The sequence below is a fragment of the Strix uralensis genome, chromosome 3, assembly GCF_047716275.1.
Source record: "Strix uralensis isolate ZFMK-TIS-50842 chromosome 3, bStrUra1, whole genome shotgun sequence".
Lineage (NCBI taxonomy): Eukaryota > Metazoa > Chordata > Aves > Strigiformes > Strigidae > Strix > Strix uralensis.
Genome location: NC_133974.1, coordinates 1529546 through 1550714, shown reverse-complemented (window position 1 = coordinate 1550714; position 21169 = coordinate 1529546). Strand labels below are relative to the sequence as shown.

Here is a 21169-nt window from a genome sequence, read left to right as displayed (position 1 = left end):
TTTTTTGGAGGTTTTGACGACCTTTGCACTGCACTTGGACCCAGAGCTGTTAGCTGGGCAGCCGGGGAGGTGTTGGACCCAATTGCTTGGCCCCTTCGGATCTATCTGGGCTCGAAGGTGTGTTGCAGGATTATTCATTAATTTGTTGTAATCTGCTGCATTGCAGCCAGGAAAACAGCAGCAGAGTTTCAGGATGGTCAGGAGGTCAAGAAGCTTTGAAGGTAGATGTGAAGACCCATGGGAAAAGCTGCTGGAGGTGCTGTGGGGTCCTTCGCAGGCTGAACAGCTCTTGCTCTTCAATTAAGAAGTAATTTCCCCCCCTCCAGTTCGTGATTGTGCTGCAAAGGTTGGGTCTCTGAGAGCATCCCAAAGGTTGGGTCTCCAAGACCATCCTAAAAGTTGAGTCTCCAAGAGCATCCCGTGGCATGTGAAGGCAGCTGCCCACAGTGGTGGTTCCCTGCCTGCTCCGGGCTTGGAGCAGTGCTCCTGGAGGTCACCTTGCCTGAGTTAGCTGCCTCAGAAAAATCATTATCATCCCCTCCTTAATGAGGGACCAGGGAGGTTTTGCTTATCATCAAAGCGCAGCCACGGAGCGCCGCAGTGATCCTGCAAATCGCCGCTCCTCGCCCGTCCTTCAGCTGAGACCCATCACCCAGCTGGATCCTGTCCCCCCCCCATCTGCTCCCTGTGGGACAGCGGAGCGAGTTTTGGGTGCAAGGCAAGCGTGCAAGGCCTGGAGCATCCTCCTCCTTGCAAGGTGGGGAGCAAAGACCCCCAGCACCTGTTTTGCACGTGGCCATGCAATGCGAAGCCGTCGCATCACCCACTGCTTGAATCCCCAACATGCACCCGCCGTCGGGTCCCCCAAAACCTGGCAGGGCCTTTTCCCTCATTCTCCCCTTTGCCCAGTTTACCCAGTGCAAAGGCTGCAAGTTCAGGGGACCCACTCCAGGGTAAGGACCCCCAAAAATGAAGCAGTTTCTCCTCAAAACTCTCAGAGTTTGCAGCATCCCTGTAGGACATGGGTTCAAATCCTTGTTCAGATCCTGCTCTGCCAGTCAGGAGCGAAGGGCTCAGCCCCCTCTCCTCCCCCAGGGAATCAGGCAAATCCCAAGGGAAGGGCTGTTATTCATTATCTTCCCAGCCTGGAGAGAAGCTCCTTGTTGAGCCACAGGACAGGGACAAGCTCTGCCAGCCTTGGACTGGCCAGGATCACCCTTCCTCCCCGGTGCCAGAGCAGCCAGAGTCCTGCTCGCTCCCTAGCATCTCACCGAGTGGCCGAGGCGATGGTAAGAAAAAGCCAAAGCAGCCAAGAGGGGAATTTCTCACTTTTTTTGAGGGTGGGAAGGGTGGTCCAGGTAGCGTGGAGCTACACGCCATGGTCAGGGCTGTTGGGACAATGCAGTTTTATTACCAACTTTAATATAAATTTAATAACCAACATCGCCATGATGAGAAATAGGAAAGGTCTTGGAAAAGAGAGAAGGAAGAAAAGCCAGCAGATTCCCTGGATAAATCAGGTCAGGTTTTCTAACCCATGGGTTTTCAGTTTCCTCCATTTTGTCCTTTTCGGGTTTTTTTAAATTTTTTTTCTCTCTCTCCCTCTCTGCCCTGGCTCACAGGCCAACTCCTGGTTTTAACACGCATGGGGGATTCTGTAGGGCAGCCCCAACCCCACCTCCCCCTCGCCCCGAGGGCTCCCTGCTGCTATCTGGGCTATCTGCAAGAGCTTCTTAATGGCCCTGGCTCCAGGCAATGTCACCTCCCTGGGCAGGGTGATGGGCCATCCGCAGTCCCTGCCCTGCCCAGCCCCTAAAAACAGCCTGGAGGGGCGGGGGTGGTGGGGAAAGGGGGTGGCAGGGGGTGGGGGATGCTGCAGACACCCCTGGGAGAACCCCTTCTGCACCCCTGGAGAAGTTTGGCCTGTTTGGGGGTCTGCTCTTTGAATGGGAGCTGAACCCATCCTAGAGATGGAGAGAAGGAAAATGAGCTGAGGGCAGAGGGGGGAGGTGGAAGGCGGAGGGTTTGCTGAGGAAGAGGAGGCTGGAGAGAGCGGGAGGAAGGAGAACACAGGATGTCGCAAGGGAATAAATCATGTCCTGCAGCCAAGGTGGGACACTGTTGTGTTGGTGGGGCACGTTGGACCCAGTCCTGGCTAGGGCAGGGGGACTCACCATCTTCTCTGGGCCTTGGTGCCCAACCCCAGGCCAGGTCCTTCCTTGCCCAAACCACAGCTGGGCTGGCCACGGGCAGTGAGAAACTGTCCCTCCGCAGCCAGGACCCATCCAAACCACCCTGGGGATGCCCTGCCTTGGGTTCAGCCCTGGAGATGGGATAGGCTTGGGGCTTTTGGCTCACCCTGTCATGCCAGGCCTGGGGACAGTGTTTCAGGATGGGTGGCTGATGTTGGAGGGAGGTCCCAGCCTGGGCCCAGTTAGCCCCTCATGATGAGGCCATCTGGGGATACTGGGCCATGCCAATGGGCCACAAGGTAGGTATGGGTGGTGAGACCAGGTCTGGGAGGAGACCAGAGCAGAAGAGGCCACACAAACCAAGAGGACCCCAGCACACCTCGTGCTGTAGGAGGAAGAGATGCGCTGCATGCAAGGGAGATGTCTCAGCCAGCCCAGGGGCCCTCCCACTTCTCCCCACTGACTGCCAAGGGAGCCCAGGCTGACTTGCTCCCATGGAGACATCTCTGCTCTACAGACACAAGGGGTTGAGATGAACCTCTGTGTCCATAAATAATTAATCCTTTTGGAAAGTTGGCTCTGGCACAGTGGTCTTGGCAGACAAAGGATGAGCTGTGTGGAAAAGAAGAGGAGGTGCTTGCTTTCTTCTGCTTTAGCTCTTGCTTTTGGTCCAGGTTCATGGCCAAGGAGGAGTCAAGTTCCAGAACTGGGCCAAGACCTATGGCTCCTCTCCGGAGCTGTACTTCCAGCCCACCTCAGTGGAGGAGATCCGGGAGGTAAGGAGGGTACTTCTAGGAGACAACCCGTTAGAAATGATGAGGAGAAAAGGCCAGGAAGAGCTGTGATGCTCCATCATGTTCAGTCAGAGAAGTCACAGATGGTGACAGGGAGTCCTTCCCTTAGCCCCAGGAGATGGCCCATCCTACTGAACTGCAGATGTTCTCCAGCAGATGTGTCAAACACCTAAAAGATGCAGAAAACTCACACCTGGCTCCAGTTGGACTCTGTTCCTTGGGCACCAGCATCCAGCATCCTTCTGGGGTCCCCTGCCTGCCCCAGGTGCCATGCTGAGGGGTGGGAGTCCTGGGTCACTTTTGTCACCCCAGTGATGCCTCTGTCACCCTAGGGTGTCTGAGGTGGGCATCGCCTCTTTTGGGATCACAGAATCATAGAATGGTTTGGGTTGGAAGGAACCTTTAAAGGTCATCTAGTCCAACCCCAGGGATGATCCTAAGGGCTGTCTTAGGAGGTGTCTGGGCTCCAGGGCTGGTGTTAACCCCAGATGATGAGTTATCCAAGTAAATGGATGTCAACCATGGGTGAGATTTCAGCTTGGGATGTCTCAGTGCCTCTGGCACTGCCCTTAGCACACAGCTTTGAGGGAGATGTTGGGTGCTCAGGGCTGCCTGTTGTCTCTGCAGATCCTGGATATGGCCAGGAAGCAGGACAAGAGGGTGAAGGTGGTGGGGGGCGGTCACTCTCCTTCGGACATCGCCTGCACCGATGACTTCATGATCCAGATGGGGAAGATGAACAGGGTCCTCAAGGTGAGATCAGCTTCTGGAAGGTGACGTGGGTGGCCCTAAAACACAGTGGCACCCCTATTCATGTGCCACCGAGGGCTGGGAGGCATTGCGCCCACACTGCCATAGCCAGGGTGGGAGGTGAAGGGGTGGAGAGGTTTTCCTCTCCTCACAGACAGGAATTTTCCTAAACCAGACCCCGAAATACTGGTGCAAGGCTGCGGGATGCACATTTTTTCCCGGTGTAAAAGCATCCCTTGTGCCTTGGAAGCATATGGAGCAGCTGTAAAAATGCAAAGAAGCGACGTTTTCCTGGCGTGCGTGCAGCAAGGGCTTAACCTTGGCACGTTGTCCTCATCACAGCACAGTCTGCTGGGTGGGCAGCAGGTACCTGGCAGGATCACCTTTCGTGGCGAGCTTGAGGCAAGCTTGCAAAGGTGCCTTAGGCACAGCAGCCTTGGCAAAGACCCGACTGGATGTTGGTGCTCTGTGGTTTGTGTCAAGTGGGAAATGTCCCCATGGGGGTTTGATCCATCTGATGACACTGGGGAGGAAACAGCTCTTCCAGGTTGCCCGTAGATCAGATCCTGAACAACCCTGGGGAAACAAGAGCTGCTGGGAGGGGGTTTTCCTGCCCTCTGCTTTGCATCCAGACCTCCGGTGTGTAGGGAGTTACTGGGCTTTTACTGAGGCTGCATGGCCGGCTGGGTATAAACAGCAAGAGGACCGTCTCCACACATGTGTGCGTGCCTGCGTGTTGTGTGTGCATGCACACATGTGTGTGTGCATGCCTGTCATGTGTGTGCGTGCATCTGTGCATACATACACGTGTGTTTCTGTACGTGTGTGTGTGTGTGTGTGTGCAGCTGAAGGTGAAAACATCCTGACTCTAGCAGCATATTTTGAGAGCTGGATCGTTAGTGGTAATTAACAGAGATAAGTAATTAAGGAATGGCTCCCTCCCTGACAGCTCTGTCTGTCAGAAGTCGGGTGAATAAGCTCTCCTTCCACCAGGAGCTGGCTGAGCCAGGCAGGAGGGCAGAGGGAAGAGCTTTGCTGGGGGGTTATCTTCTCCCTTGTGTTGACCAACACCTGGGAGAAGTTATGGGAGAGGTGACACACCCCTGAGACCGGGGACAGAAGAGGGGAGCGGGGTCTGGACCAAGGGCATGAACCAGTGGCACCATTGGGCTGGGTGAAGGTCTGAGAGAGGTGGGAGCTCAGGATGGAGCAAGTCCCTCATGGTACGGGGCTCTGCTGTAGACATCAATGCACTGGGCAGAACAGAGGTGTTTTCCACGGGGTGTTTCTCCTCTGAGCTGTGTGACCTTCCCCTCTCCCCTCCCATCCTTTGCAGGTGGACAAGGAGAAGCAGCAAGTGACTGTGGAAGGTGGGATTTTCCTCTCGGATCTGAACGTCGAGCTGAGCAAGCACGGGCTGGCCCTGGCCAAGTGAGTGGGATACGTGTGTGGGGCCGTCCCTGGGCATCCTCCCAGGCAAACCAGGGATATTTGAAGAGCTTTTACTTCAGGATCTGGTCTTCCACCAGAGTCCTGCAGACCACAGGTCAACCCCCTCCATGGTGGAGGATCCTGCCTTAGAGCAAGGGGAGTCTTTATCCCCACACCAACCCTGTTTTTCTCACTGCACCCACCAGGCTGGTCCTTCCCATGCCACAAACAAAAACTTTTCGCTTCCTGGCCCTAAAAAGATGAGAACACCCCTCCTAGGGATGCCTTGCATGGGGCAGAGGCTGACAGCAGGCAGCTCTGGACAAAGGAGGCCAATGGTAGACAAAATTAGGCTAGAAATGGGTTTTTAATGACAAACAGCAATTAGCTATTGGAATAGCTTAGAAGGCTTGGGAGAGTCTTTGTTCTGCATTGCTTTGGGATGTCTGCTGTCCCCAGAAGAGAAAGTGGAAGTGGTGGTCTGGGGGTCCAGGGCAATCTGGGGCAGAGGGTGGGATGCTTCAAGCTGATCCCAACTGATCCCTCTGCCTCCAACACACGTGGTTCTCCCTAGCAGTGGGTATCTTGGAGGACTTGGAGAGCACCACATTCAGACAGGGATTTGGAAAGGAAATAGCCACGGAGAGCATTTCTCACACTCCATCTTCTTCATTTGCTGACCTCGGGGAAGAAATTGCTCTTTAATTACGGTCTAGCTCAATATCTGCATTCCTCTGTTGATAAGAGCGATGGGTTTGTCAGACCCATGGCCAGGGCCAGGGTGAGGGTTCAGAGAAATAAGCCCCACTGAGCAGATGGCCAACAGTGCGGGTCAGGTGAGCAGGACTCCTTCATGGAGGAGAGTCCACCGAGGCTTGCAAAGGTCCTAGAAACCATGTCTGGTTCAGGAGGTCCCTGCTCCCCAGCTGTTGGGAGCTGGAGGAATATTTGGGGGAAATGGCAGGAACAGCACACTCTTTGCTTTAACCTTCTACCATCCCCATGTGCCCTCCTTGGCCATGGTTGGAGGGATGGACCTTGGTCTGCAGCCCTTATGCTTGTGGATGGTGCTTCCAGCCCTGCTCCACAGAGCTGTTTCTGGGGTAAACTCAAGTTCCTCACCCCTTGCTCTGAATTCATATGGGAGGGATGTCTCCACCCAAGTGCATCACTCCAGGCTGGTGGAGAGAGGTGGGGACTTGAGAGATGGGACACAGCTGAGTTGACCGTGGTGACCTGCGCTCACCAGCTGCCTCTTCCCATTGACTATAGCAGCATCCTGATAGAAATGTCCCATGGAGATGTGCACATGTGGCCAACAAACCCACCCCTTGCTGCAGGGTATCCTGAGGTGTGGAAAACCCTGCTCATTGGGGCAGGGGGGCACATACTGGGGGTCTCTGTGCAGGGTCTGCATGTGGTGTAATGCCTGGCACGGTGGGCTGTGCCTCACTCCATCTCCCACAGACTGAGGTCCTCACTCAATCCCTTCATCTGCCCCCAGTTTAGGAGCTGTTTCTGAGGTGGCAGCAGCTGGTATGATCGGGACAGGGACACACAACACTGGGATCAAGCACGGGATCCTCCCCACCCAGGTGAGACAGGAGTCGGGAGCATGTCGATGCACGGAAATCAACATCTCGAGGGCTTCAGGAGAGATGTCCCATCCCCCAGTCTGGGTCTGCTGTGCCCAGCCCTGGAGTAAGGAAGGAGCACACTGCAAGCAGGAGGGGTCCTATCCCACCGGAATGGCCCCCAAGGCCCCCACGCAGAGTGGGAACTCCTCATCTGCCAGCCAAAACATGATCCAGCTCAAAACTCCTCTGTCCCTGTGCTTTATGGTCTTATAATGCAATGAGCAGCTCTGGAGGAAGGGGAAAGCAGTTCTTGTATTGGAGCCTCCCTCTGCGGGGCCCAGGGCTATTTTTAACTAGACACTTAGGAAAATCCTCAACTCCTAACTCAAATCCTGTATGGTGATTCCACCGATGGCTATGGAGAAGTGAAGTAATTTGGGGTAGTTTTACTTCTTTGATGGCTTTTCCTAGCATCCTGCAGAGAGAGAAGGACCCTTTTGCGTGACTACATCAAAGGTGGCAGGAGAGGGGCTGGCAGAGCCAAGCTCAGCAGAAAACACCCTGGTAGTGGGGGTCTCCCTTCTTAGCCCCTAACCCTAAGTTTTGGGGTGAATGCAAGGTCTTGGCATGGAGATGGGACACACTGAATGCTCATGGAAGCTTTGTTCCCTTCTTGACAGGTCATAGCACTCACACTGCTGACAGCCTCAGGGGAGATCCTGGAGTGCTCCGAGTCCATCAATGCAGACATCTTCCAGGCTGCCCGCCTGCACCTCGGCTGCCTGGGCATCGTGCTCACCGTCACCTTCCAGTGCGTGCCCCAGTTCCACCTGCACGAGGTGGCCTTCCCCTCCACCCTCACCGAGGTATGATGTGGGCAATGCTTTCAAAGCCTCCTTGGGGATAAGCAAAATTCTCAGTGAGGTGACATGGTTGGAGGGAGACTGGGAAGTGGTTAAGCTTCAGTAGAAACATCCCACGGGTGTGTGTAGGTTGCATTCCTTGTGCATCTTCATGACGTGCTTCACAGTGTCCTTTAAGCTGGACACATGCAGCATCCCTGGAAGGGTTCAAGGCCAGGTTGGACGGGGCTTCGAGCAACCTGGGCTAGTGGAAGGTGTCCCTGCCCGGGGCAGGGGGTTGGAACTCGATGATATTTGATGTCCTTTCCTACCCAAACCATTCTATGATTCAATGAAACATCTCCAGAGTGACAAAGGAGAGGAAGAAAAAACCATGTTTCATCATAAAATGCCACTTTAACTTCCCATGGGTGGGAGCAGCATCTTCTTGGACCGGAGAGGTGCAGGTAGTGGATTGGGGAGGAGAGGTACTCATGAGTGCCACCTCTGCACCACGTAGGGCAGGTGGGTGGTCAGGACCTGCAGCAAGACATTGCATCATGCAGCTGATGTTCAGGAGCAAAACAGGGCTTGGGGTGCAGCCCCTGGTGTAGTTGCAAGCTGAGCCAGGGGGGCGGTGGGAAATGGGGGTGCTGGGTCTCTTTGTGCAGTGGGAAGACATTTGCTTCATTCCCAGGAGTGCTGCATGGAGCAGAGGCGAGGGCTGAGTGTGCTCTGGCAGCTTTGCTGGCCACAGAATCTGGGAGGAGGCTGGGTGGGGAAGCCCAAGCTGCTGTGAGTCTACACTGAGGAGTTCTTCACTCCTCACCAAAAAAACAGGTGGGACCTCTGCACCTCGCACTGGGACCCTCTGCTGCCACGCCTCTGCATCAGGCCTGGGGGAGCTGGGCAGGGAGGGAGAGCTGTGGGGAAAGACACGGAGATGAAAGTTGTTTCCTTTATTTATTATTCCTGGTGGTTTTGGAGAAGCGCAAGGCACCATCTCTGGGAGAAGTTGAGTCCATTCCCAGCTTCACATCTGGCCTAGGACAGCTCAGGCATGTGAAGGTGACGTGAAACCTCACCTGTTTCATCATTGCCATGCTCACCCCTGAGCTGTTCCCAAACTCCTCTTTTAAAACTAGTCCAGATTGATGCAGATTTTTTGCATTTATCCAGCCTGAGATTCAAATAGCTCATTTTACTGCCCCGGACCAACCTCTGTGCAGCCCCCGAGTGGCTCAGGGCTGCAGGAGAAGGCTGGTGGCTTCTAGTGTCCTCAGAAACCTGCCAAAGACTTTCTGTGCTCACCTTGGGCTGCGGAGAGTCACCCTGAGCTGGGACATGGCTGTATCCTTCAGAGACATCTTCTGGGTCCTGGCAGGGGAGATGGGACCACGGTGCTGTGGGAGGGCTGGCCTGCTGCCTGCTCCTGAGCATGATCCCCAGCTCGGAGACGCTGCGTTGGCATGGGGTACGTTGCAAACCTGAGATCCCAAGGAGCAAAGGGCTCCTGCTCAGGAGAGACCTCCTGGCTGGGTTCAAGGTGGCTGGCGGGAGCCGCGTGCCGCCAGTGGGACTAAGGACCAAGTGAGAAGAGGGTGAAAAAGCTTCTCCTGTTTTTCTTAGTTTCACCTTCGATTCAGATTTGGGGCTGGCAAGGTCTTTGCTCGCTGGAAGGACAGCCAGTGCCTTCTTTAGGCAAAAAGCTGGACAACGAGACCCCTGTCGATGTCCTCACATCTTCGCCTCTCTGCAGCATCATCCTCACATCTCAGCATCAATTGTCCCCCACCCGGAGGTGACAGAAATCAGACCCCCTCCTCCAGCTGTGGTCTATCCCTCGCATACAACCCTGTGGGTTTTAAACTCTTCCCCCATCTGGTGAGTGATGCCTGAGCCTCGCTGCAGGCAGGGATAAGCCAGGGGAAGAGCTGCTTTGGGCTGCGCGGTGCCAGCAGTCCCCCAGGAGCAGGGATGGAGGTTTGCCTGTAGCCATCAGCTTCATCTTCCCTGGGCCGAGGATGGAGGCTCCAGCTCAATCAAGTTAGAAGGAGCCTGTGGGCGTCAGCGCTGCCGCCCTCGGCACTTGCTTCTGTCCACAGGAAACGTCACCGCGAGACGGATCAGCCAACGCCTCTGCTCTGTTTAACCCAGTGTTCACAGGCACCAGCAGGTCAGTGGAGATCTGGTAACTCCAGGCACGCATGACTAAGCCTAATGCAGATTTAATGTTCCAGCTGGAGAAAATTGCCCTTGCTGGAAATTGTGGGCTAGTCTGATGAGCTGCCTGGACTAAGCAAGAGCAGGGAGAAGACTGTGCCTGTGTTGAGCCAGCACCCCTGGAGGCAGGCAGGGCCTAGCTGGGTCCCGGAGAAGTGGAGCAGCATCCCAGAGGACATGGCTGCTCCCACAAGCCCCGTGCTCTCCAAGGAAGTGCCATCTCCCAGCTCGTTGTCTCCTGCTGCTCAGCTAACGAGAGCCTTGTTTTTCCCAGCAACAGATGGGCCCCTTAAAATAGTCCATGAGCATCTTGTGATCTTGATAATAACTTGGTCCTTTCGTGTGTGTGAGTCCTCGGTATTTTTAGGGATGGGGTTCTCCATCTCCCAATGTGAAGTTGGGTTTGATTCTTTTTTTGAGCTGAACTTGGGGCAAACCGTGCTGGGGATGAGAAGTGCAATGGGTGACACGTTTCAAGGGCCAGACTGAACAAATCCCGTATCAAGATCCAACCCCAGAGTTGCATTTGGGGTGTGTGATGGAAAACGCCCTTTAAACCACTTGTTGTGTTGCTACTGGACTTTGTCTCTGTCTTACCAAAGGTCCAAACTACCCAGGCTAAGGTGTATGGTGCTAGTAACTGGCCCATCTGGGCATCCCCAAGGAAGGTGACTTTCTGAGGAGTGTTTCTGACCTGCTCTCTCAAAGATCAGGATCTTGCATGGCTCTGAATGTTTCACATGCTGACTGCTTCTCCTCAAGTTCTGCTGTCCCACCATCCCTCCTCTCCTTGTCCCCTCTTCATGGCCATGTCCCTCCTGAAGACAGCATCTTGCATGTAGCCTATGAATGGGCACTTAGCTGACCATGGAGAGCAGGAGAAGCTTAGGTCCTTGTTCAGGATGCGGCTGAGGCACTGGGGACAGTGTCCTGGCATGCTGGTACAGGATGCCCAGTGCTGGATAGTGGTTTCCTCTAGCTGAGCTTTCCATCCCGGGCAGGAACCAGGCTGAGACAGGCTGATTTCCCTCGAAAGAGGCATGAAATGCTCTTTTTGGGGGCAGGGCATCTCCTGGGCTTTACGAGGTCTCCACGTGGCTCTGTGGCCAATGGTGGGTGTGATCTGGTTCCCTCAGAAAGCCTTTTGAAGGCCCAGTGGGCATTTCTACAGAGCAGTTTGAAGGAATTCTTTCTCCTGGGAACACATCAAAACCCACTTTCCATGTCTCTGCCATTATATAAACTCCTTTTAACCAGTGGATGCATTTCCTTGGAGCCCTCCCACCCTCACAGTGCTGGGAAGTTGGATGGATCGAGCTGTTCCAGCTGATGCTCAGCCCCTCCATGACTAGGACAGCCTGGCACAACTGCTGTGTCAGGATGTGACCTTGAGCTGAGCAATCATTCAGCTCATCCCAGGTCTCTGGCACCGGTTCATTGCTGGGGGCTGCAGCACTGCACAGGCTAAAGCCTACAGAGAAGGGGCCACCTGCAAGTTGAAAGACCTGGTGGCCTTCAAAATGCTGGGTGGACTCACTGCATTCACTGGAAGGAGTTTGATTTCTGGATGGGGAAACTGAGGCATGAAGTCCACCAGGAGGAAGAAACCAGTGGTGGTGGAAAGGAACCTCTCCAGGAGCTTGGATCTGCTTCAACCACTGATCATCCTTGTCCTCCTGCGAGGTCGGTTGTCCCTGCTGGGCCAGTCTTGGCAGCATCCTCATCCATCGCCTCATTCAAGTCTCACAAGTCCAGTTCCAGCCCTGGCTAACGACAGCACAAGCATTCATTAAGTTGGGCTCATGAAAAATAAATAGTCCTTGGACAAAAGCAGCAAAATTTGTTGCAGGATTGATCAGAGCCACAGCACCAGTAAAGCTCTGAGAAGCGCTGTCCTTAATTTTTTAAGGACTGAATTATTCAGTGCCCCGTCGGGGTGGCTTGAACACCACCAGGAATGTAAATTTAACGTGCTGTTGCAGTATCTTCTTCGTGAGCCCCGATCCAAAGCGACCCAGGGGTGCTTGTGCTGTGCCACGGAGAGCTGGGCTGGCCGGGGGGGGGACAGAGAGCTACGTGTGTGTTACCTGAGTCCATCAGCGTCTCTCCTTGCCTGCTGCCACCCGCCCTGAGAGCAGCCGCACCACAGCTGGAACACTGCAGGGTCTTATTTTTCCTGGGAGGTGGGGAGGGAAGACAGACGAATAAGGGAAACCTGCCAAGATATTTGTCCAGGGTGCCCTCGCAGCCTCCTGTGCATTCATTACTGGTGTTTCCAGTTGCAGAGGTGATGAGTTCGTGTTTCATGGCTCAGGAGTATATTTTTGCCTGTGAATTGCCTGTTTGCTCCCTGAGCTGCGACTTCCCTGGTGTCCTGCAGCAAGGAGTTCCCCTCTTTAAATGCATTTAACTATGTTTAAATGTGGTGGGAATCTGGCAGCTCCTTACAGCTTGGTCCTCACCCACCCTGCCAGACTGCTTGGACCTTCACTGCCTCCTCTAGCACCTTCTTGCCAGGTTGAGGGTTGTTTTACACCTCCTAATCTGCCTTTTAGCTAGGAAACTTAAGCTCATGTGCAGGATAACCCTGCTATCCTGAGCAGGGCAGGTAACCCAGGCCCAGCTTTACCCTGCTCAGCATCATCTGCCCGGGCTATGCCCCCTGCACAGCTCAGCCAATTTTCCCTGTCCCTCAGGGCTGTTAGGAGGATGAAATGAGAATGCACTGGGTAAATATTAATGCCTTTATCAATTCTCGGTCATTGCTGCTCCTCGCCTGTTTCCAGATCTCTGGCTTTCATGTCAAGTGGCCCATTGAAGCGGAAGAGAATAATGGCAAGGGAGCAGGTTGCTTGAAATATTTAAGCCTGAGTTATCTAAGACATTGCAAATAATATATGTGTCAGAGGAGTCAGGCTTGAATTTGTGGTTATATAAGATCTGCATGCTTTCTTTTCTGGCCTCGTGATTATCTTTATCACTGGGATAAACTCAGCTGCTGACAATGACCAGGAAAAAGACATGAGACTGAGAGGGTTCATTGCACCGCTGAGGTCACCAGAGAGACCTGCAGAGCATCCCTGGAGGGTGGCAGGGATGGAGTCAGCCTCCCCTTGCCCCAAACCTGCTGGGAGGTTGATGAGGATGGGTCAGACTCAGAGATTATACTTTTTCCCCTGATCTTTGTAGCGTTGGGGCTCCCTGAGCTGGAGGTAGTTTGTATATATGAAATAATGCAATGAGTTTCTCTTCCAAGAAGGTCTCTGATCGGCTTCTGAACCCATGTAAACTTTTAACCACCTGCAAACTTGCAAGCTCAGCGACCTGGTGGGTGAAGAAGGGCTTCTTTTGGTCTGAGCCTACCACTTCCTAACCCTAACCCAAATCCTAACCCTTTGGGGGATGTCTCAGGCACTGGGATGGACCCCTCAAACCCAGCTCCTCCAAGACCACCCAGTGCCTAAATCCTTTCACCACTGCTGGGCCTGACCTTGGCCGCCCTAGCCAGAAATGTTGGGTTTTGCCTCAGTGCATGGAAGTGGCTCTTCCAGCTGGTGCTCAGACATGGTCCCCTGATGCAGTGGGATCCTGGTGGGCACAGGCAGCACGCAGGCAAAAGGGGGGGCTAAGCATCCATCTCCTCTCCCAAAATTCAGGCTCTCCATGCTCCCTGGCTCCCCTTCACTGCTTTGATGGACCTATGGGATGTGTGCCAGTGACTTCTTGTGCTTCATCCTCTACAACACCTTGGCCACATCTGCCGCTTGTCCCATCCTTGTCCTTTCCCCGAAGACCATCTGGAGCACCCAAACCTGCACTGCAGCAGGTGGGGTGCCTGACCCTCAGCTCAGTGAGCTCTCAAGGGTGTTGGCAAGCAAGAAAGCAAGTGGCTGCTTTTGTCCCGGCCTTTATGAAGCAAAGGGATTTGTTCTGGGCTCCTGTGAGGGAACCAAAGATGAGAAAAATCCCCTGGGTCTCTGCGTGCCCCAGGGTCATCTCTGTTGCGTGCGTTGGCCACGTTACAGCGACAAGATTTTCACCACCCGACCTCTGCCTCCAACTCGGGCACTCAGCCAGCAGACAACGTCCCCAAGGACCGCCGAAGCCAGCTCGCTCGCTGCCTTCAGCTCTCGCCGGCTGCGCTGCAATTATCCTACAAAGTCGTGGGCTTATTTTCTTCAGACCGATATCGCAAGAATCAAAAGCGCACATTGAAAAGGTCACCCCGCTAGCAATTTGCTTCTGCGCTCAAACGCCGCAGCTGGAAGACAAACAGACGTTGGCAGGATCACCTTGGGAAAGCTGCATCCTTCTTTTCCCTGCTTGTCTTAGCTACTTGTGCATTTATTCCTAAACTAAACCAGGGAAAATGTGGGGTTGTGGCTTTTGTCCTGCTTCTACTTGCACAATCGTTAACTGTTTCCAACATAAGAACTTCTCTGGCCAGAAAATAGGCTGTTTTGGGAACATCTTAAATTTTGTGGCTTTTTGGGAGCTGCAGATGTGAAGATGAAGACAACGACATCAGCACTAATTCTCACCGATTACAGGAATGCACTATTTGTCTTCCCATCCTCCCTGCTTTAACAGGATCACGGCATTACGGCAGTGCAACCCCACAAAGACCCTCCCCTCATGGCAGGGTCACAGAAAAATGCTCGTGCTAAAGCAGCCCAGCCTGGTGATTAATTGCTCATTAAGGCAAATAACTCAAATGACCCAGCCAGAAAGGAGCAGTTTCAGAGCTGATGTTGCCGTGATATTCCTGGGGTTATATCCATGGGTCATTGCACCTTCTCCTGGGTCAAGCAAACTCCTTAAAGCAAAGCTGCTGGGCTTTTAAATCTTTCTGCAAAGCTGTGGGATATCTCTGTAGGAAGACCGGGGGGTGGTTGGAGAGGCTCTTTGCAGGAGGGAGAGGTGCTCGCCCAGCCAAAACGGAGTGAGCACAGGGTCCCTCTACCCTTGCACAGACAGGGAGAAGGGACGAGGTCTGAAGGGTCTTCTTATTTCTGTGGGTGCTGCTGTGTCAGGCAGTGGGGTGTCCTCCAAATAGCCCTGGGACAAGCCCTCGGTGGCTTCAGGAACAGGCTGAGTATGGCCTAGGGCTGCAGTCCTCCCCCTCGAGTCACATCATCTGCATGGTCCTGCCTGTCCCCTGCCCTCTCCGACTCCCTGTGCCTTGCTGTCCTCGGCTGCTGGCAGGCAGCTCATCCGCAGAGGGAGCTGCCTTTCTTCAAGCTCTTTTTTGTGTCTTCATGAATAATTTGGCAATTCAGCATTTGAGGATGTCTCTGGGACAGGGCTGCGTAGCATCCTGGCTCCATCCCCTGTTGTATCCTAGCTCCATCCCTCATTGCCCCAGGACTCCAGAGCAGCAAAGGGATGTGCTGCCAAGGTGTGAAAGCTGGGGAGGGCATCCCTGACCCTGGACCAGGAGGTGGATTTTGGAAACCCTCCGCCATGTCTCACTCTATGGCTGATGGCTGGAGGGGGCCCCTCCAGCCCTGGCTGCGCTGCCTCATGTCTGGGAACACAGATGGAGCAGTTGGGGGGCTGCAGAGGTGTGATTGCAGGAGAATGTGGGGTCCAAGCTCGGGTGTGTGCCAGATACAGACCCAGCAGTATCTGACTGATGGGGGGCTCTGCCATGGCCAAGGCAGAGGAGATGATGCTCATGCTCTGTTCCCTTCCCCAGATATTAGATCTATCATCTCTATTAACCCCCTTGGTGCTTGGCTGGGCTGTATTAACGCCCCCTCCAACCCAAGACTTGCCAAGACTCTGCAGGCAGACTCTTCGGACCTTCCCCAGCCTTCCTAGGAGTCCTCCGAGGTGCCTTCAAGCCCTATTCCCAGTATCCCTGCTCCACGGTGGTGGACAGTCACTGACCAGTCCCCATTTCTCTCATTGTTGCAGGTCCTTGATCACCTCGAGGATCATTTGAAGAGATCCCAGTACTTCCGATTCCTGTGGTTCCCTCACAGCGAGAATGTCAGTGTCATCTACCAGGATCCCACCAACAAGGTAGGTCCCACTGGGCTCCATGCGGGAAGGGAGAAGGGCCTGTGCGCAAAACTGGGTGCCCTCCCAGAGCCAGCGTTTTAGGATGGGCTTGCAATGGGGGGGCTGACCAGGGAAATGGCATTTTGGGGCTGGGCTGGACTGTACCCATGCAGGTCTGGGAGTCCTGGGACATGGATGCAGCTGGGGTTGTCCAAGCTGCCAGCATCCTTATGATAAAGCCTGGTCTCTTCCTGGGACTGGATTTGGCCCTGTTTCATCATGGGAGAGAGATCTGGGGAGTCCTGGGGTGCCCTTCTCCAAAACTCCCAGCTTGGTCCTGGTCCAGGCATGTGCTCCCACCTTTGTGCCTGCTGGCAAGGAAGATGCAAACCCTGCTAGTCCCTGATGACCGTCATCTTCCTCTGCTTGGCTTTGCAGCCCCCCTCTTCCTCCTCCAGCTGGTTGTGGGATTATGCTGTTGGCTACTATTTGCTGGAGTTTCTGCTCTGGATCAGGTAGGACCATGCTCTGGGTGGTGGCAGGGGACAAGTGGGGTTGGGTGGCCTCATCCAGATCTGTTCTCTGCACCTCTACATTGAAACCTGTGCTGGTTTGCTGGGAGTCCCAGGGAAGACGGCAAGGGAGAACTGTCACCCAGAGCACCCGCATCCCTGGGGAAGAAGGAGGTGCTTGTTCTCCTCCAGGCAAGCTCCTGTGCACGGGTTAGGACTGGGATTGATGTCTGGGGCTGCAGTGCCCTCTCGTGTGCACAGAGATGGAGCAGTGTGTCGAAGCAGTGCGGGCTTGCAGCAGCAAAGGAGCTTTTTGGAGGACAATGTTTGGCTGTGAGCATGTCCTGAGCGCTGGTGTGGAGAGAGAAGATCCAGGCAGGTTGCAGAGGCTAGGCTGGGGAGCAGGACCCTGGTGGCACAGGGGACACAGGCTGGGTACCATGACGAGGAAGAAGAGGGACTGTGACCACTTAGGACTCTGCCAAGGGGTCCACCCAGCCGCTCCACCCTGTCCTGAGTAGCTCTTGGTCCTGGGAAGCACTGAGGTCTCAAGGGGGAGGGAAGGTGATGACCAAGCACCCCTTTTCTAGCCTGCAGCAAGAGGAGGAAGAAGGAGCTTAGGGTAAGTGTGCAAGGTCCAAGATCAGGTGGGGTGAGCATAGGCGATCTGGGAGGACTGCAGGACCCTATGGGCTCCAGCACCCTTGGAGGATTGCAGCTTTGCTTCCAGCCCTTGAGAGGACATCCCCTTGCCCAGCATCCCTGGGCTGTGGCTTGTGGCATCACAGCTCACAGCCTGCCCTTGGCAAATCCTTGGGCAGCAGCTCCGGGGTCAGATCTCACCTCCTGCTCTTTTCCCTGCAGCACCTTTGTGCCCAGCTTGGTGTGTTGGATCAACCGCTTCTTCTTCTGGCTCCTCTTCAGCTCCCGGGTGGAGAACATTGCCATCAGCTACAAGATCTTCAACTATGAGTGTCGCTTCAAGCAGCACGTTCAAGACTGGGCCATTCCCATGTAAATGGCTCTGCAGACCCTCCCTGTCTATCCCCAGCTGGGCTCAGCACCCAAAAAAAGTGCCTAGGCTGCCTGGAGCAGGAGCAAAGCCATGGAGAAAGGGACCTGGCTAGGAGGAACCATTCCTACCTGCAAGCTTAGCAAGGGCACCCTTCTGCATCCCTGCCCTGGGGTACCAAATCCATGTCACACCATGTCTTGGGGCCAGGGCTGGAGCTGTGGGGATGGGGGTTCAAACCTGATGAGACCTGGCTGTTAACTGGGGCTGGGGGCTTCTCCTGGGCAGTGAGAAGACAAAGGAAGCTCTGCTGGAGCTGAAGGCCGCCTTGGAGAACAACCCCAAGATGGTGGCTCACTACCCCGTGGAGGTGCGCTTCGCTCGGGGGGATGAGATCTGGCTGAGTCCCTGCTTCCAGCGAGACAGCTGCTACGTGAACATCATCATGTACAGGTGATCCGTGGCCCCATTCCACCCCCCTCTCCTCCTCCTCTTCCTCCCTGGGTCAGTGTGTTAGTGCCCAGACACCGGCAACAGCAAACCCACAGCTCAAACACACCGACACCAACTCTCAGCTGGCACTGGAGAGCTGGATCGAATGAGCTCCTGAACCTTCACCCACTTACCTCTTGTGACCCGGACTGGGAGCCTGGGGAGTCGTGAAGGTTTTGTGATCCCCTCGGGTTAAATTAAGGTGAAATGACACCACACGACCAGTTAAAATGTTTTACTTGCAGTAGAAACAGCTTAAACTTGGAAAAGGACAGTAAGTGATGTGGTCTCTTATGGATAAATCTGTAAGAAAGAAAAGAAAGGAATGGAAAAAAAAAAAAGGAAGGGAGAGAAAGAGTCAAAGAATCGGGATCCCCACCCCAGGTTCCAGCGTTGTCTCAGGTCCCGTAATCTTGGGGGGGGGGGGGGTGTGTGCACACCCAGCAACGTTTTCTGTTGCCTTTTCAAGTTCATCTTACTGACTGATTTGCATACTAGATGAGGAGAAGCAGGTATTCCATGAACTCATTTGCATGAGAGATGAGGAAAAGGTGGAGCGTGGGTTCTGTGTGTGTTTGGGGGGAAGGGGGTGCGTTAACCCTTTTGTCAGTTGAGTTGGTGGGCACGATCTCCCCCCCACCTTTCCCCTTTCCTCAGTTTTTGTTTCTTGGGCAATTATCCAGCCATTAGCTCCATCTGGTGCTGGGTGATTTTCTCTCTCATCCATCTTTCAGCTCTTCTCCAAGGCTATAGTCGTAAATTAAAGTGTAGGCCTTAACCTGAACATATGGTTTTACTCAGCCTACATCTCCCCCACTTTGAGGCTTATCTAGGGAATTTGGCAAAAGGGAGCGGAGCCGTGCACCCTTCGATACACTCTGCGCTTCCCTGGGCAGATAATTCATTCCTTAGACCAACCACAAAGGCGACAATTTGTCCTTGAGGCTTTCCGTGTCGATGAAAGTTTGAGGCATTAATTCCCCCAGTTCCTTTCATCACCCCACTCAGACATTTGCAGGCACCAAGCCAGAAGGAATGGGGTGACCTTGGAGCACCCAAGAGCCACCCACCCCTATTTCCTGAGGATGTTGTCCTATGTGAGGGTCCAAGTGGCCAAGTGCTGGTGCCATGCTGGTTCCCAGAGGGTTTCCATCACCTGGTGCTGGTCGAAGAACCTGTGATGGGTTTCTGGGGTTGTTCTTCTCCCCAGGTGGGGGTTTCTGAGGAGGTTTCCTGGGTGTGCAAATCCCCCCACAACCTCTGCTAATGCCCTCCTTGCCTGACCCCTCTGTAGGCCCTATGGGAAGAATGTCCCCCACCTCAACTACTGGCTGACCTACGAGGGCATCATGAAGAAACATGGTGGGAGACCACACTGGGCAAAGGTACTGACAGCCCCACCCTGGGAGAAGATGCTTTGCAGAAGGGGGTCCCTTCCTCTTCTCCATCATGGCTCCTCACGGGGGGGGGGGGGTGGTGTTGCAGTTGAGTGGGGGTCAGAGAAGGGCCCCCACATCAAGCTGGTCCCAGAGGGTGTTGGGTGCTTCAAGGAGATATTGTTCCCCTGTTTGCTACCCACCCTGCGCATGTAGGTAAGGGGATGGAGGTCCCACCATTTCTGCAGGGGGTTCCCCCAGCGTGTGGTGGTGGGGGCCCAGGGCCAGAGGCACATGCCCCAGTGATGGGCAGCCCCCCCAGACACTCTCTTTTGCAGGCCCACAGCTGCACCCGGAAGGACTTTGAGAAGATGTACCCAGCCTTCCCCAAATTCTGCTCTGTCCGGGAGAAGCTGGACCCCACGGGGATCTTCCTAAACACCTACCTGGAAAAGGTGTTTTACTAATGGGGGAAATGCAGGGGATGGAGGAAAAATCAGCCATCACCTCCAGTTCTTGGGACACACCAAAGCTCATGGTCCTCTGTGGTCCCAAGGTGCTGCACCCCCCAGCTCTGCCCTCATCAGCAAGGGCTGGCCCCATAGGCAGGGGCGTGCTCTGATCTTAACGAGGCTCTGTGGTGATTGGAAATCTCTCCTGGAAGCCAGCAGTTTGTGAGGGGACAATATCTCTGTCCCCCGAGACCCGTACAGCCCCAAATGCCTCCTGTCCAAGCCAGCATCTTATTAAAGTCCTTTCTCTGAGCAGGCCTTATCTGAGTCTGTGCTTTCAGCCTGGGCGTGTGTCCAACGGAGGTGGCCAGCCCTGGGGACCAGGGAAGGGGCTTTGGTGTCCCTGTAGAGCCCTACGGCGGGTTCAGGGTTGGGCGTGGAGACCAGAACTTGGCACAGCCTGGGACTGATCCTCGCTTAGGCCATCTCCCCTTGCAGGCATATTTTGGGAGGAAGAGGCAGCCTGCCAGGTCCACCCCAACCTGGCTCCTGTTGGAAGCCACACATGGGCAGATGGGTTGTGTCTTCTCCCAGGCAGGACCACAGCTGCCCCACACTGCCCAAAGCTGCGGCAGATGCTCCTCAGGATCCAGCAGGATGATGTCCATAGTCCTGTCCCTCCGGTCCTAAAAACCATCCTGCTAGACCGAGCTGAACAGCACCGGTCCAAGCCCCGCTTGCGTCACTAAGAGATGGGGAAGGGGACATGGGTTTCTTGAGAGGAGTGGCAGGATTCCTCAGGATGGCCAGGACAGATGGACAGCAAGTCAATAATGCTTTTAGAGAGACAACTGCCCCAGTGCCATGCAGCCTCCCTGCCCTGTGGGATCATGTAGCAAGCGAGTGCAAGATTTAATGGGAGAGGAGAGTAACACTTACCCCAAAATTTGTGACACTGGTTGGTTTGACCCTCTCCAACTCATTCCTGCCATGTTTTGCCTGTGCATCCTCTCCCCACAGCTTCACAAGCACCATGGCCTGGGTGTCTGGTGGCACGGCCAGGATTGCTGGTGTGCAAGACAGAGGATGAGGGACACCAGCAATGATGTCGCTGCGGTTGCTCTCGATGGGCGATGACAACCCATCCATGGGCTGATGTGTTTTGACTTCTAGAGCCATCAGCTTGCACTGGGGTGGTCATGCCACAGCTCATCCATCTCACTGAGCTCAGGTCACTCAAGGCAAGATGCTGGAGTCATGTCCAAGGTCAGCTAACAGACCTGGTGTTCCGGCCTTGTCCAAGCAAACAGGTCGAGGAATGTGGGAGGAAGGTTTCAGTGAACTCCCGAGTGTCACTGCTGGTCCCCAGGAGCATCAGGGATGAGACAATGGAAATGCTGGAAAAAATGCATTATCTTGGGGAAAAAAATTAGACATGGTGGCTCTTCCATGTGACAGGTCTGGTGGTTTCTCCTAGAAGTTGCCTGTTTGCTGAGGTTTTACCTGGTCT

The 21169-nt window shown here is 54.5% G+C and overlaps 1 protein-coding gene across 1 annotated transcript; it reads left to right on the top strand.

Annotated features, from left to right (window-relative positions):
• The first annotated feature begins 1168 nt into the window (after positions 1-1168).
• Positions 1169-19971, top strand: LOC141941677 (L-gulonolactone oxidase-like). The gene is made up of 12 exons (XM_074864647.1): positions 1169-1289; positions 2867-2968; positions 3614-3739; positions 5073-5167; positions 6672-6762; positions 7425-7610; positions 15729-15836; positions 16254-16330; positions 17192-17341; positions 17628-17792; positions 19126-19216; positions 19546-19971. The coding sequence occupies exons 1-12, from the start codon at positions 1287-1289 to the stop codon at positions 19672-19674; spliced, it is 1323 nt and encodes a 440-aa protein (XP_074720748.1). The 5' UTR covers positions 1169-1286; the 3' UTR covers positions 19675-19971.
• The last annotated feature ends 1198 nt before the right edge of the window (positions 19972-21169 follow it).